Source organism: Octopus bimaculoides, chromosome 3, assembly GCF_046866305.1.
Source record: "Octopus bimaculoides isolate indiv1 chromosome 3, ASM4686630v1, whole genome shotgun sequence".
In the NCBI taxonomy this organism is placed as follows: domain Eukaryota; kingdom Metazoa; phylum Mollusca; class Cephalopoda; order Octopoda; family Octopodidae; genus Octopus; species Octopus bimaculoides.
Window position 1 is genome coordinate 32,893,372 of NC_142930.1, and position 15,792 is coordinate 32,909,163.

The 15,792-nt window shown below is 33.3% G+C and overlaps 1 protein-coding gene across 3 annotated transcripts in view; it reads left to right on the forward strand.

The window, feature by feature from the left end:
* The window catches only part of LOC106872004 (GTPase KRas), a 153,886-nt gene that overhangs the window by 123,233 nt on the left and 14,861 nt on the right, over positions 1–15,792 (forward strand). For 2 of the 3 annotated variants that reach the window (XM_052966560.2, XM_014918807.3), the window contains exon 5: positions 2,457–2,541. In XM_052966560.2, coding sequence (XP_052822520.1) covers positions 2,457–2,541 — 85 coding nt within the window. Of the gene's footprint in view, positions 1–2,316; positions 2,402–2,456; positions 2,542–15,792 lie in introns of all 3 variants that reach the window. The other variant, XM_014918808.3, reaches the window with a different exon arrangement.

The following is a 15,792-nucleotide window of genomic DNA, read 5'->3' on the forward strand; positions in this document are numbered from 1 at the left end:
TAACAATTCTGCCAGCTTAATAATGATGATAATAATTCTGGCACAAGGCCAGCAATTTCAGGGGAAGGTGTAAGTTTATTGCATCAGCCCCAGTGCTCAACTGATACTTATTTTGTCAACCCTGAAAGCATGAAATGCAAAGTCAACCTTGGTGGAATTTGAACTCAGCATAATAATAATAATACTTCCTGAAATTTTGGGGAAGGGGCTAGTTGATAACATCAACCTCAGTGCTCAACTGATACTTTTTTATTGACCCTGAAAGGATGAAAAGCGAAAATGAACTCAATGTAAAGACGGACAAAATGCTACTAAGCATTTCGCATGGTATGCCAGCTTTCCACGTAATAATAATAATAATAATAATAATAGTTTCTAATTTTGGCACAAGGCCAGCAACTTCGGGGGTGAGGGTAAGTCAATTACATCAACCCCAATGTTTTACTGGTACTTATTTTATCGACCCCCCCCCCCCCCCCAGGATGAAAGGCAAAGTTGAACTCAGAACATGAAGTTGAGTGAGATACCACTAAGTATTTTGCCTGGTTTGCTAACAACTCTGCCAGCTCTGCTTTAATAATAATAATAATAATTTCTATCGTTGATTATATCAGCTCAGTATGTGACTGGTGCCTCATTTTATTGACTCACTTTGGTGAGTTCAAATCTCACTAAAGTAATGTAAACTTTAGTGAGATTTGAATTCAGAGCAAAAAGAACCAGTACAAATACCACTATTCATTTTGTCTCACATTCTAGCAGTTCTGCCAATCGACTGCCTAATAAAAATAGTATTGTTATTTTATATCTGTTAAGTAAGTCTGGTGCAGGCCGTTAGAAATAAGTGATACATCAAGAAGACTGATAAAACACATCTGACACAGTGAATATGATTGCAACTTCCTATTTTTCTGTAAAACTAACAGGAGCAAAAGACTTCCCATCTGACCTGTGTTACATCTTTGATTAAAGCAGTAGCAGAGAACATTTTCCAGTGCGCTGAGAACATTTTCGGTAAAGAAGTAATAAAAAAAGTTATCTTACTGAAATTTACTTTGTTGTTGGACAGTCTGACATGAAAACATGAGGCCATTTTAATTGAAATATGAAACCCAATTTCTCTCCAAAGGCATTCAGCCTTGCAAATAAATCAGTTGGACACTTTTTTTTTTCTCTCACTTTAATAAAAACCAATTTTAATTGAAGTATACATTCATTATATGTAGGCAGTGAGCTGGCAGAATCATTAGCATGTGGCACATATGTTAGCACATTTCTTTCATCTCTTTACGTTCTGAGTTCAAATCCTACTGAAATCAACTTTGCCTTTCGACCCTTTAGAGTTGATAAAATATCTGTCAAGTGCTGGTGTTGATGTAATCAACTTGAACTCTGCAATGGACTAGCATCCCATTTAAGGGAATGCTGTTGTCTTGGTCACTTGTACACCATGGAAACTGGCTAACCAGCTTTGAAAAAAGTATTATATATTTATAAAGGTATGAGTTTAGCAGAAATGTTTGCTTATCTGATTAGTATTTAATTTGCAATTCTATTTATCAAATTCAAATACTGCCAGGATGGACTTTACCTTTTATCTCTCTAGGACAGCATTTTTCAATCTTTTTTTATTCTTACCCTCTGAATAAGGCATTAAAAAGTATTATGGCACACCATCAGCTTTTAAAAGTTTTATGAATTATCAAATTGATTAAAATGGGTATGGGTGCATGAATTGTGGTTTGCTGCAAAGGAATATACATGCACTAATGCAGTACATAAAAAAAAGACTAAATTTTTTGGCACTTTCTGAGTCATTGGAAACCTCACATCTCACCCACAGGCCATTGCATTAGTTATTAGCAATAACTCCAGTACTGTCAAAAAAAATTATTTTTTATCTATGATAGCATAAATGCTCCCAATACCTATGGCAAATGTAAAAAAAGGTTTTATCTTTAAATTAAGAAGTCAGTGCATGTTTACATTTTTTCAAGTTCATCTTACATTCAGAATAGTATCTGGGTAGAGCTAATGTTCAGCTTGGGTTTCTGCAATATAGTGGGGATAAATTCTAAAGCAGAATATTTAGATGAAAGGTGTAAGAGATTAAACAAAAGGGGATTGAAGGGAAGAGATGCTTGCATCAATTTTTGAGGAGCAGCAAGAGCCAATATGATAGAGGTGACAGTGTGATTACACAGATGGATGTAAGCTGAGGTCCTTGTCCCTGGTCCCTATTGACATTCTTTATAGTGAGGCTATATTCAAATAATCTTTGAAAAGCATTTCAACTTTGGTATCTTTGCATTTCAGAGGATTCTCATCGAAAGCAGGTTGTTATTGATTCCGAGACTTGCCTGTTGGACATTCTGGACACAGCTGGTCAGGAAGAATACAGGTTGGTTTTAAACGTTGGCTAAATTTCATTGTTAATTTGTTTTTTTCCTTTTCAGAGGACTCCTACAGAAAACAGGTTGTCATAGATGGGGATACTTGTCTGTTGGATATTCTGGACACAGCAGGTCAAGAAGAATACAGGTTGGTTGCTGGGTTAACACACACTCCTGCCCCGACATTCTTTAGCTTTTCAGCACCTAGCAGGCATGGTTGTTTTGTTTTTGTTTTTTCTTTCCCTCCCTCTACACATCATTTCACCTTATTTTAACCACCCTTGTCCTCCTCACCTGTTAGCTTTCATCTGTAAGTTTCTGGAACATTCAGTATTGTTCTTTATATTTTGTTGTTATCTGTAACTTAATTGAAAATAACCCTCACTCCTCTTCTCCTTTTTCACATTCAATCTATAAATCTGTTGTCTTTCACATCTTTGCTTTAACATTCAGTTTAACATCTCTTACTCATGCACACACACACCCCCCCCCCCCCCACACACACACACACACACACACATGTACACACTTTGTTCTGTTATGATTTCATGTGTGCAATTTAACACTGAAGATTGTAAAGGTTGATATCTTGCACCTTTTTTTTTCTTGGTTTCATTGCTTTCTTAAAAACACCATTTCAAAATATTGGTTTGCCATTTTACAAAAATAATTGTGTATTTTGGCTTTATACTTTGATATTACTTTTAATAGGTTTTGCTTTGTGTTTTATCATTTTTTTCATTGTCTGTTATATTTTCCTTCTTTTCATCCTTGTCATAGCTTATATATTTTCCTTCTCATTTCCTCAATCCTATCACTTGCTTTTAATTTTGTATTGGTTTCTTGTAATTGACTATGTTACTTTATTTTTTATAAATCTTATTCTGCTATGTCTCTTAGTCAATCCTGCATATAGCACATTTAATCTAAAACGATTCAGGTAGGATTAAAATCTTTCACCTTAATTAGGTCAATGTTTCATTCCATTTCTTTTCAAACATTATTTGAAGATAAAGCAGCTTTTTAAAATCAGCAATCTTAAAAAATTCAAACAAAATTTTTTTTTTTTTTTTTCAACTCCATGTTGTTCTGTATTGAATATTGGTATTTATTGATTCAATGATAAAAAATCTTTATTCTTTTTCTTATGACTTAGTGAGGTTTTCATTTTATTTTATTGGGATTTTTTTTTTTTTTTGTTAGATTTTAAAAACACTAACATTTTTACTTTTAATTAAATATGTACTATTATTATCATTGATTTTTTTTTTTTTTACATTTAATTTAAAAACTGAATAAACTTGCAATTTTCAAAACATGTACACGTGCAGGCACACACGATGTGTGTATACATATAAAATGACTGATACACTTGACGTTCAGCAGCCATCTGGTAAAAATAACCAATCAACAAAACAATTGTTTTAATTGAATCTTTGACTGACTAACAGTTGCCAGTTGCATAATGTTTAGATTTTGACTACTTCCTGTTAAGGTAGGAATTTTACCTGTTCTGACTAGGATAAATAGTAATTTTAACACCAGTTCTTTCCAAATAAGTTGATGAAATAATTTTAGTTTTTTAGACATAGATGTGTACATATTTTAATACTACTCTTTTTTTAATGTTTCATCTCCTGACCATATATTTTTTACTTCTTCCCACATGAACCTTGTGTCTTGCTGAAAAAGCAAAACCTGTAATGCTGGGTAATTGGTTAAAGTTAACAGGGAAACTTGTTTTTTATGTTGACAGCATCCTTGACTAAGATTTTGAACTAAAACAGTAATATAAGGAAAGCTAACCAGATAACCATTTCAGAGCTTAAATCAATAGTTTTACTTTAAGTCACTTTATGTTGACACATATCTGAAAGGCTATTGATTTACTCTTTCTTGAAAATATATTCAGCAAACAGTTCTTATGCTTTGTTAAATCCATATGTATAAATCCAAAGGAGCTTTGTTGAATGTATATTTTATAGATTGTGTTGTTTTCTTATTGCATTAAAGAGTCACCTTTGAAATCAGGTTTGGATTTTATTTTGTACCTTCTAAGTTAGTAACTTGTTAGATGCAAGCTGCTAATATTTGAATTGAATTTGGACATAAATGATAATTTTATGTACCTTGGGCAAGTATCTTTTATAGCCCTAGGCTGAATAATCCCTTGTGAGTGAATTTGGCAAACGGAAGCTGTGAAAGCCCGTCATGTATGTGTGTGTATCTTTGTGTTTATGTTAGTTGATCACCACCATTTAACAACTGGTGTTGGTTTGTTTATGCCTCCTTAACATAGCAATTCAGTAAATAGGCTAATACAATAAATACCAGACTTAAAAGTACTAGGGTTTGACTGCTTTGACTAAAGCCCTTCAAGGCAGTGTCCCAGCATGACCACAGTCCAGTGACTGAAGCAAGTGAAGGAAGATATCTGATGGGATATGTTGACATATTAATAGTTGCAGACTTTAAACAATTAATATAATAAAGGCAACATTCACAGCATAATTTAGTTTTAAATTTCTTTCAAAATGGAGATTAATATATAAATGACTTTTTTATGGAAGAGAGCATGTTCTCACTTTTTTGGCATTAAATTGTGCACCAAATCAAGTACTCTGAATAGTGAATAAAATTTAAAATACATTTCAGTGATTAAACAAATTACAATAGGTACCATTAGTTTAATATACTAAGCTATAAGTAGAAAATAAAGCTGTTAAATTACTCAACATAGCCAAGCTACTAACCAAATTATCTCTCAACAAGCTTCTCTTCTTCAACATGGAGAAGTTATATTTAAGATCAAAATCTTAAATTTAGCTGTTATATTAAGTCTGAGCAATTTATTTATAATTCTTTGTCGCTCAAAATTTTGGTTTTTGTGCTTTTTTTATTGCTGTTTTAATATATGAGACTAGTTTTATAAAACTAGTTTCACATAGCAAGTGTTTGCCGGAAACAGCACTGACACAAAACAACTATAAATTAGCTTTTTGGCAATCATTTTCAGTATTATGTGTATTTTTATTTTATTTTTCTGAAGGGCTAGCCATTGAGGTTTAGATAAGAATATTATAGTTGAGTAGCACTTAGCTCTACTTTAGTAAAGCTATGACATAGAAGTATCTGCTCAAATGTTGGATAGTAACCTATAAGTCTAAATGCTGATATGTTTGGCATGTTATTTTAGGATCAAACTTCAACATTTGAATAGATGACCTTGGGCCATCCTAAAATGTACAACTTGATTTTTCTAATACCTACCCACTTGTATTATATCTAATTATAATCTCAATCCAAATTTCATTACATGGAAGGTCAGTTAGTTAATCAACATTCATGTAATATATAAATATAAAAAGTTACTAAAGCTCCAAAGTCTTGATTGTATTGAAAATTAAAATACATAGGCAATCTGCTTGTTAGAAACAAAGTTACAGAATGATTAATCTTTTAGCATTTAAACTGGCTACATCCAGCCCAAATATTCTACCTGTTTTATGGTGAAACTGACCAGATCTGACCTCTCACACCTATTTTACAATGTATTTCTAAAAATAAACAATCAGATCATTGAAATCTCAAAGCTATTTGATTAAATTTATATTACATTTGAGAGAATAATCTGAATGCTACAGGTTTACATGTATTTCTTGCTTTAAAGATGGTAAGGAATTTGTTGAAATTTGTTCCAAATAGAGCAATTGTGTATCTAGAAGCAACATCACTGAGTCATTGTTGTATTAATTGTATCATGTGACAGTAAGTTCTCAGTGAATGGAAACCGTCATGGTTTCAGTTTCCACTTAAACAATTTGTGTTTGTTGAAGGTTTCAATGTTAGAACTTCCTAGCTTTCTTGTAACTAGGTTTTCAAATCATAAGTCTGGGTTTTTTTCCGCCGTTGCCAGTACCGCCTGACTGGCTCCCGTAGGATTTTCGAGCGAGATCGTTGCCAGTGCCCCTGGACTGGCTTGTGCGGGTGGCACATAAAAGACACCATTTCGAGCGTGGCCGTTTTCGTGCGGGTGACACGTAAAAGCACCCACTACACTCTCTGAGTGGTTGGCGTTAGGAAGGGCATCCAGCTGTAGAAACTCTGCCAAATTAGATTGGAGCCTGGTGTTGCCATCCGGTTTCACCAGTCCTCAGTCAAATCGTCCAACCCATGCTAGCATGGAAAGCGGACGTTAAACGATGATGATGATGAAATCTCTTGGATCTTGATTTTTTTTTCTTTTTTAAAATATTTTATTTGTTTATTTATGTAAATAGATTAGCTTAATAGTTTAAGCAAAGCCAAAGCTATTTTAAGAAATATCAAATTATCTTAATTAGCTGCCATGTTGAAATATCAGTTGACAACAATCATTAACATATTTAGTCATTGTTCAGTAACTATTGATGAGTCACAAACCAATTAGTATCTATCATATTATTGTAGCTATAACACATATTTCAGTTGCCATATCATATTAGAAATTCTCTATTAGGCTAAAATTCTTAAACTGGTCACTTTCATGTGATGTCTATCAATCAGTCTTTATATCCTTTATCCTAATTATTCTATTTTTCCCCAATCAATTTACTATCCATCTCTGTAAGCCCTTGCCTTTGCTGATTATGAATCTGCTTCTATCCTGCTTTTTTTTATAACTATTTCTATCTTATCTGCATTACTTTTTTACATAAAAGTCAATTATTGACCCTCTGTTTTCATTTGCTATTTTGTTCCAAGAAAGTTTTGGTTTCTTCTTCAAAACCTTTCTACACACAGTTATCAATCAGTCTACTGCAACAATATTAAATCATTGGTTTCTTCTATTAAACACTTCTAATGTAATATATATTTATATTAGAACAGATTTTTTTTGTTTTTCTTGGAATAGTTTGTAAGAACTATGACATATCCCTTGAATGGGTGCAATACACCAAAGTGTAGCCAAGTAATATATGGTCCCTCCCACCATGGACAAAAAGGAATATGAAAAAAAGTAATTTACAAAAATAAATACTCTATCTCCAAAAGCATTATTATAAAGTGCAGTCATCAAGCAAATCATGCTGTTACATTATGAAGAATATCACAGAAAGCAACCCCATGTTTATATAAGTTGTGTAGCAAAGAAGGAAAACAGTAAAAAAACTGAAGTTAATTTAGAGATCGTTTGTCATTAGCATTAGATACTCAGTAAAGAACATAATGTAGTGGTATGCTATTTTGAGATAAAATATCAGACATTTTAAAAACTACACCCCTACTTTCTTTCATTTGCCAGTTAAAGGTTCAGTCTGCATTGTCAGACATTACATCTCAAGCTTCACAAACATAACTTGCTAACTTACTGATACAAAATCTTACTAATATCTCTCTCTCTCTCTCTCTCTCTCTCTCTCTCCCTCTCCCTCTACGTATATATATATATATATATATATATATATATATATATATATATATATATAGTTGTATTAGGTATATAGTTAAGCCATTATTTCAAAATAGTGAAAACAGTAATATTGATTTGATATGAAGATTTAAATCTTACAGATTTTGGATGTTATAAAACCTAACAAAAAGGCCAAACCTTGATATGCTAAGTTTGGCTATAATGCTGAAATGTGTGTGCTATCCACCATATTGTAATAATTTCAGTACATTATTATTAAGGTGGAGGTGGCAAGCTAGTACAATTGTTACCACATCTGACAAAATGCTTAAGAATATATTTCCCAGTTCTTTTCATTGAGTTCAAATTCTGTCAAGGTCAATGATACTTTTCATCCTTTTTAAATAATGTACTTGTTTATTTTAGAATGACATTGTGGGGTAGGTGTGAGAGGCTGAATATGGCCAGCCACAACATAAAACAGGCAGAATATTTGGGCCAGATATGGCCAGCTTAAATGCTAAAGAGTTAATTTTTATCTACAACACATTTTCACTTTTCTTCTACTTTTCTCTTTTGCACTTAGCACTTGGTAAGTCATCAAGTGTCTTTGATAAATGACTGAAGATAGCCAATCTTGATTAAATATTTTCAAAGAATTATATTCTAGGGATGTGAATCCTAAATTAAGACCTTAAAAATTTTTCTATGTAAATACTAATTTGATAGTGAGGCCAACAAAAATCTACTGCTGGTATTTCAATCATATATCTATTTGTTACTGAGCGACTGTATTACAATTTACACCATGGTGAGTTAGTATTGCAAGGGTTAACTCTCTTCAAATATTTCAAATCAAAATGGAATTAGAAATCTTCATACTTTTTGACAAATTACTCAGGAAGAGTAGTGTTCGTGATCTCTGTAGGCTGTCCCAGACATGTGAGATTCGTGCAGTTGACAACCAGTCTGTACATCTGTAGAAAAAAATGTGGGTGAATTCTTGCAAATAGGTAAACTTTGCTAAAGGCAACTGAGTAGCAGTGTTAAACCAGGCAGCATGTTAATCCTGCAATTCATGAATTCTTGAAATAATGTGACTTTAAAGTAGACATCTTGAAAGTCTTGTTTATAAATTTCAGCCTGAGTGTTCTTAGGCAACTTTCAGTTTCCTGTTCTGTAACTATGCTGAAGCCAACAAGGATGGAATTTGTAACCAGTAAAAACATTGCTTGCTTTTCAGTGTTTGTTTACTTTTACAACAAATTTAGTCAACAAGGTAGCTTCTAGTTGGCAGTATAATTGGCACATAATATATGTAAAACTAAAAATTGACTAGCTGTCATTTATAAAGCAGTAAAGTTACTATGTTCCAGATGCTAGTACAAGAATTGCTATATATGTAGAAAACCTTTTCTATAATAAACCTAGTTACTGAAGCATATCACCATCACTATAGGCTGCTGCTAGAAAGTGTCCTACTGACCTATTTGTCAAATTGATGGGGGGGGGGGGTGCTTAAAAAACTTACCTGTTGATGAAGCTGCTGAATAACTGGTAGAAAGCAAACTATAGTGTATAAAGAGGAATACATTGATAGTTCAATTTATCTTTTGAGAAGATATTCTTTGCTTTTGAGTCTTTGCTCCTATTGTTGTCCTTCTTTTACGTCATAACATGAAAAAAAAAATACTAATGTTTGCTACTAACCACCAAATAGTATGTTTTAGTTTTCTGTCTTCCTTTTTCTCCTATTTCAAATACCAAAGCAACAGAGTCCAGTCATTTAACCTTTCCAAATGTTCACTGGAGTTAAATGCAGTTTCATTACCAGGATAACTAAATAGTTGGCTGTATAGAGATTCCACTTTCATAAAAAGTTTCCAGACTGAGAATATTGAAAAATCGTGATAATACAATTCTTTTAAAAGAACTCTTGCTTGCATTTGTCTAATCAAAGAGTGCTTGTCTTTTTTTTTTAATCTTATAATTCTTTAGATTGTTGTTAAGCCAATCAATTGGCAGAATTAAGTGATGGACAAATACCTTGTGGTATGTGTTTACATAGCAACTTCCTCAAGAAGAGCTTGTCAGGATTACAGGTTCTGCTTTCATTACTGGCCCTAAAGAATAACTTTCCAATTTGAGTACTGAGCCAGCAGTTTTGAGGAAGAAAGGGTTAAGCAATTACATCATACCAAGAACTTGACTGTTGAGTCAAGTAAAACCAATACTGTAGCTGTGGCTAGTGCCCCCTGATTGGCTCTTGTGCTGGTAACACATAAAAAGCACCATCTGAGCATGGCTGATGCCAGTACCTCCTGACTGGCCACCATGCCTGTGGCATGTAAAAAGCACTATCCTAACGTGATTGATGCCAGGCCCACCTGACTGGCTCCTCTGCTGGTGGCATGTAAAAAGCACCCACTACATTCTTGGAGTGGTTGGCATTAGGAAGGGCATCCAGCTGTAGAAACATTGCCAGATCAGATTGGAGCCTGATGCAGCCACTGGCTCTCCAGACCTCAGTCAAACCGTCCAGCCCATGCCAGAATGGAAAATGGACATTAAACGATGATGATGATTATTTATTAAACTCATCAATATTAATAGTTGTCTGTCATATAACATTGGTGACCATCAAATGTAGAGCTGGGATTAGTGGTAGCCTGTCCATTGAACAACCTTTTAAATTATTGTCCCCTAAATATATAACTGTACCTGTCTATTCTTTAAGATTTAGTAACTGTCTGCTTTAGTAACTATTTTTCAGTTAGTGGCTATCTGTCTACTGATTATAATTTTCTTATGTGATCCCCATTCATTGTCTTTGTTGTTAGCTAACATCTGTTGTTTTGTTCTTTATTTTTAAACTAAGACTAGTATATTTCTCTTTAGAATTAATGTTATGTTTCAATCCAGCTCTAATAGTTTCCATCTAATAGCTCTCTAGGTATATCCTCATTTGAGACATCATTAGTCTGTTTCAAATGTTAATCCAAATAATTAATAGAACAAGAATAAGTATGTGATTGAGTCACTTTGTAGCCATGTTTCTATGCAAAATCCTACTGTGCAGTACCTTGGTCAAGTGGCTTTTTCTGTAGCCACAAGTTGACAAATAGCATGTGAGTGAAACTTGGTTTACAAAAATTGCAGAAGTCTACCATCTATATATATATTTATATGTAGTGTGTGTGTGTGCCAGTGTAAAAATACCATGTAATACTTACATTCCTAAAGGAACATAACTTATAGGTACGCTTAGTTATTCAATAACTAGAGATTGATTAAATAACAGGCTATGGTCAATATAATTTAAAATTCCTTGAAGCTGGTGCTCAACATGGCTGCAGTCAAGTGACAGAAACCAGTAAAGCAAAGGATTAGTCAAAGTTGATACATCTTTGAAGCATAAGTTCCTACCATTTCACTTCATTTGTTTTCAGGTGGGTGGGGGAGGATGGAATTACTAACTACAATTATCATCTTTACAGCTTTTATAGTTACATCATTGGCAAAAGTAATTCCAACATCCTACTGTGTACTATTGCATTTCTCTTGCTCGTAATTTCCTTGCCTCATATAAATTCCAAGGTTTTATGCCTGTATAAAAAAAATTCATTAATTGGTCTGTTCACATTTATTAATTTGAACAGCCATTAGCATACATATTTCTTTCGAGACCACCCTTGATCCTATAAAACAACTCACCAGAGATTTTACATGATCCAACTTCGAATTGCTCATAATATTTATGTTGAAATCTTCACTAAATCTCATTACAACACAAGATATTTTAATTGATAAAGTTCTATTATAGTTCTATGTAAGAAACTTCTATTTAATTATAATCTAAACAGCAACATAATATAGCATTAAATTTACTCATTTTCTTGATTTTAAAAATTAATTGAAAACACAGGCAGTTTGATTTTGTTAAGGACATATCTTTATATATATGTGATCAAGATACATGGACAGCTAATGTATTGCAGTTTTATCCTATACACGACCAGACTAGATAGACATTAAAATGCTGATCATGTTAATCAAGAGTATCTTAACTATTATCTATATGGCTTTAATTGCAGAAAATTAATCTGGGTTGATTAGTGAAAAACAACAACAATCAACATTTCTTACAAGCCTATATAATATGTAGTTAAAGTGACATTTGCTACCACACTCAATAACTTATTTTTTCATGCATCCATTGTTTTGTATACAGTTAGTTTGACATGCATGAAGATGCATAGCCTAGCAGTCAGGGTATTGCACGAATGGTCAGGAGTCATGGGTTTAATTCCTGGGTCCACACTTCAAGGCAACATGAACAAGACACTTCATTTCATGTTGTTTCAGTCTATTCAGCTGAAATGAATATCAGCCAACTGATGGTGCAGCTTTCCTCCCTTCCAACTGACACAGCCTAAGTACCTAAAACAGTTAGTGAAAGTATAGTAAGGTCCCTTGCTCTGTCTTTATTAAAATACTATCAAAGACCATAATGCAATAACTTTTGAAGCAATACAGTACATTTTAAATTTAGAATTGATTTTAAATATAATTTATTTACCTAAGTTTTAACATCATCATCTTTGAAAGAGTCACCTTGCACAGCAATACACCAGTCCCAGCATTCCTGCCACTTTTGGAATCTGGCCTGGAAGTCATTTTCCATAAGCAAGTCAAGGACCTTCTGTGATTCACACTTGTTCCTGACAACAGTGTTAAAACAGCAACCTTTGAGCTACATTTTCATCTTAAGGAAGAGATGGAAGTCGACAGGTGCTAAATTTGGTAAATAGGACAGGTGTAGAAGTGATACCATGTTGTTTTTGGTGAGAAACTCACAAGTGGAGAGAGTTCAATGACAGGGTGCACTGTCCTCAGGAAGAATCCAATTCTTCGTGCTCTACAGATCCAGTCGCTTTCAATGAACGTCCTCCCTCAAATGCTTCCACACATCGTTGGTTATCTTTCGATCCTCATGCAGAAACTGATGAATTTTCTTTACAGTAACGGGTGATGCTCATGGCAGGTCTTCCATATCGCTCATTGTCTTCCAGGGATGTTCTTCTGCTTTTGAAGCACCTGTGCCACTCAAAATCAATGAGTACGACCCATTGCCTTGTCCCATAAGCTTGCCAAAGCATGCTCAATGTCTCTGAAGCAGACTTCCCAAGTCTGATGCAAAATTTCCTGTTTGCTCTTTGTTCCAGTTTCCTGTCCATGACGGAACGGAAACTGCAGACTGCTGCATATACATGATCACAAAAACACAAATTTCACAACTTAGGAAGTAAACAGAAAGAGCTCACTCAGCACACTGTCTCATGATGGTCACTGCAAGCTCTTACTGCACCCACAACTGTGTGCTACCATCTGTTGGTATGCTACAGAACTAGTCCAGGAAATTTTTGATACCACCTTGTACATCAGTATGATCCAGTCCCTTTGTACTGCACTTTTAGACTATTATTATTGTCTCCTAGCTATTTCAGTCGCAGCCATGTTAGCAATATTATTACTCAAGAACACTGAATTGACAGAATCATTAGCACATCTAAGTACCTGAAGTCATTAAAATAGGTAATAGGGTCTATATAATCTACTATATTCCAAATTTGTGTTTTGTACCTATACTGGAAATAAATATGCATTTTATATTGGTAATTTTTCTTTTAATTTGTTCTACTAGAAAGAATTTCTTACCTTTTACTTTATATATATATATATATATATAAAAAATCAAATGTACTTCTATTTAGTTTATATTTAACTTTTTTACTTCTACCGAGATTAAATAAGTTTTCAGTGAATTATTTTAGAAATATCTTCACTGAAGTTATAATATCAAAATGTGCTGTATAGAATTGAATAGATACTTATCAATTCTTAGTTCCATTTTAAGCTTTACTTTTCATATATGTAAACTACTGAATAGACCAATATTAAGTCTTATTCAATGTATCAGAATTTATAGTTAGTATTTATGCTTAGTATCATAGCAAGTTGCTATGGTTTCTTCAGATAGAACTCTTATTTATTTATTTGTATATTTCCAATACAGATTAGTAGTTGTCTAATATTCAGACAAAATTATCAGTAACAATTTGACATCGACTTTTATTAAATTCACTGATAAAATGTTGAATCAGGAAATGTAAAAGGAATGAGCTCAGTACAAAGCTCATAAAAATAATATACCAGAATTATATTTTTGTTTAAAAGTTTTAGCTAAAATTTCAAAGTTATTTAATTATATATTATAATTAGATTACTGGCTTATTTTAATACAATGAAATCCGAGATTCCCACAATAGTTTCAACTTCTTATCAGTAGTTGCTTAAAGTTTGGAATATTTTCCACAAATTTCTACTAATTTAGGATTAAAATAAAATGTTTGCATTTGGCACTTTGTAGTTTTCTAATTTACTAACACATACATAATTATAACAGATTTTTGTTATATTGTTGCCATAAATTATCTTTTTCACAGATTTAATCTCTTTTCACTATAAAGCTTGCAAATCTGTTGCTGTAGCTTCCTTGTTCTTTACCATCTGCATTCAGTGTTCTGCTCTCAGTTATCATTAAATTTTAGAAACACTTTACATCATTTCTAAAGGACTGAAATTCTTGATATTCATGCATGCTTCAAATGTATATTTTCTAGATATGAACTTTTTTTTTTTTTTTTTTTTTGGCTTCTGCATGGTTTCCCCCCCCCCTCTCTCTCTCTCTCAATATTCCCTAATTAAACCTGTGATATTGAAATTAAAATTTTCATGTGTGTTACATTGTGGAACAAAAGAGCTGTTTGACTGATTGGTAAAGAATCCCTTACTACTTGTTTCACTCATCTCTACCCTTCTCACTTGCAATACTCTGGACTAAGTACTTTAGCTGATTATTTGTCCTTAAAACAGCAGCTCCTTTGGAATTCTCTTCTTAACCAATTTTCATTCTACTAGATTCAGTTTGTAAAATTTAAAATGAACGTTAGCTGCATTGCCACTTAAGCAGAGAAAAAGCTTTGTGGTAACTACTTCTATAAATATATAAATTTTGTGTGTGTATGTGTGCACACCCCTATACATATGTGTATGTATATTCAAGCGGTATCCTTTTATATGGCTATTTGTTTGCTAGTTTATTAGAAGCCTTGTCTAATTTAAATTCCAAAATTTGTAGGATGTTTGATCAATCAGTTGTTTTTCCCAAAATACAGTTCTTTAACTTCATGTAACTTGTGTGCCAGTAAGTATAAAGTTTAACCTTTTAGCATTTAAACCAGCCATATCCAGCCCACATATTCAACCTGTCTTATGTTTGAACTAGCCAGATCTGGCCTCTCACATCTAACCTACAATGACTTTCTAAAAATAAACAATCACATCATAGCAATGCCAAGCTATGAGATGGTACATGATTGATTTCAAAACAATGTGAATAAACAAACATTACATTAGACAGAGTGATCTAAATGCTAAAGGGTTAAAGAAATATGTTTATATTTTGTATTAATGAGAATAAGAAAATATGATTGTATGCCTGCTCAGATTAAGTGAATTTGCTGTCTGATCCTTAAATTTGGACTTTGTAGGGAGTAGCAAAGTATCTCCTCTATAGTAAAACACAAGGAAGAACAAAGATACCAAGCAGAAAACAACATACTCCCAGAAAAACACTTGTAAATAGATACAGCAAAGAAAATAGCTTTTCAATAAACTACCGTCTGCCTCAATGATAGCTCCGCAACCACAGAAGCAGTTGCATTCTAGAGCAAGGTGATTCTATCCATGTCCACAGGAGCAACTCCGAAGTCCCTGGCATCAAAGAGCTGTCCCTTCCTCCCATATTTGAACTTTTGATGCAACATTCCAAGGGATCACATGGTCACATTGATCTCTGAAGTTTTGCTAAGCATGAACTGTTGGTTAGTTTGTCGTCTGGTTATCTAGAGCTGTTTGATACTGGCCTTCATTGATCCTCCAGTA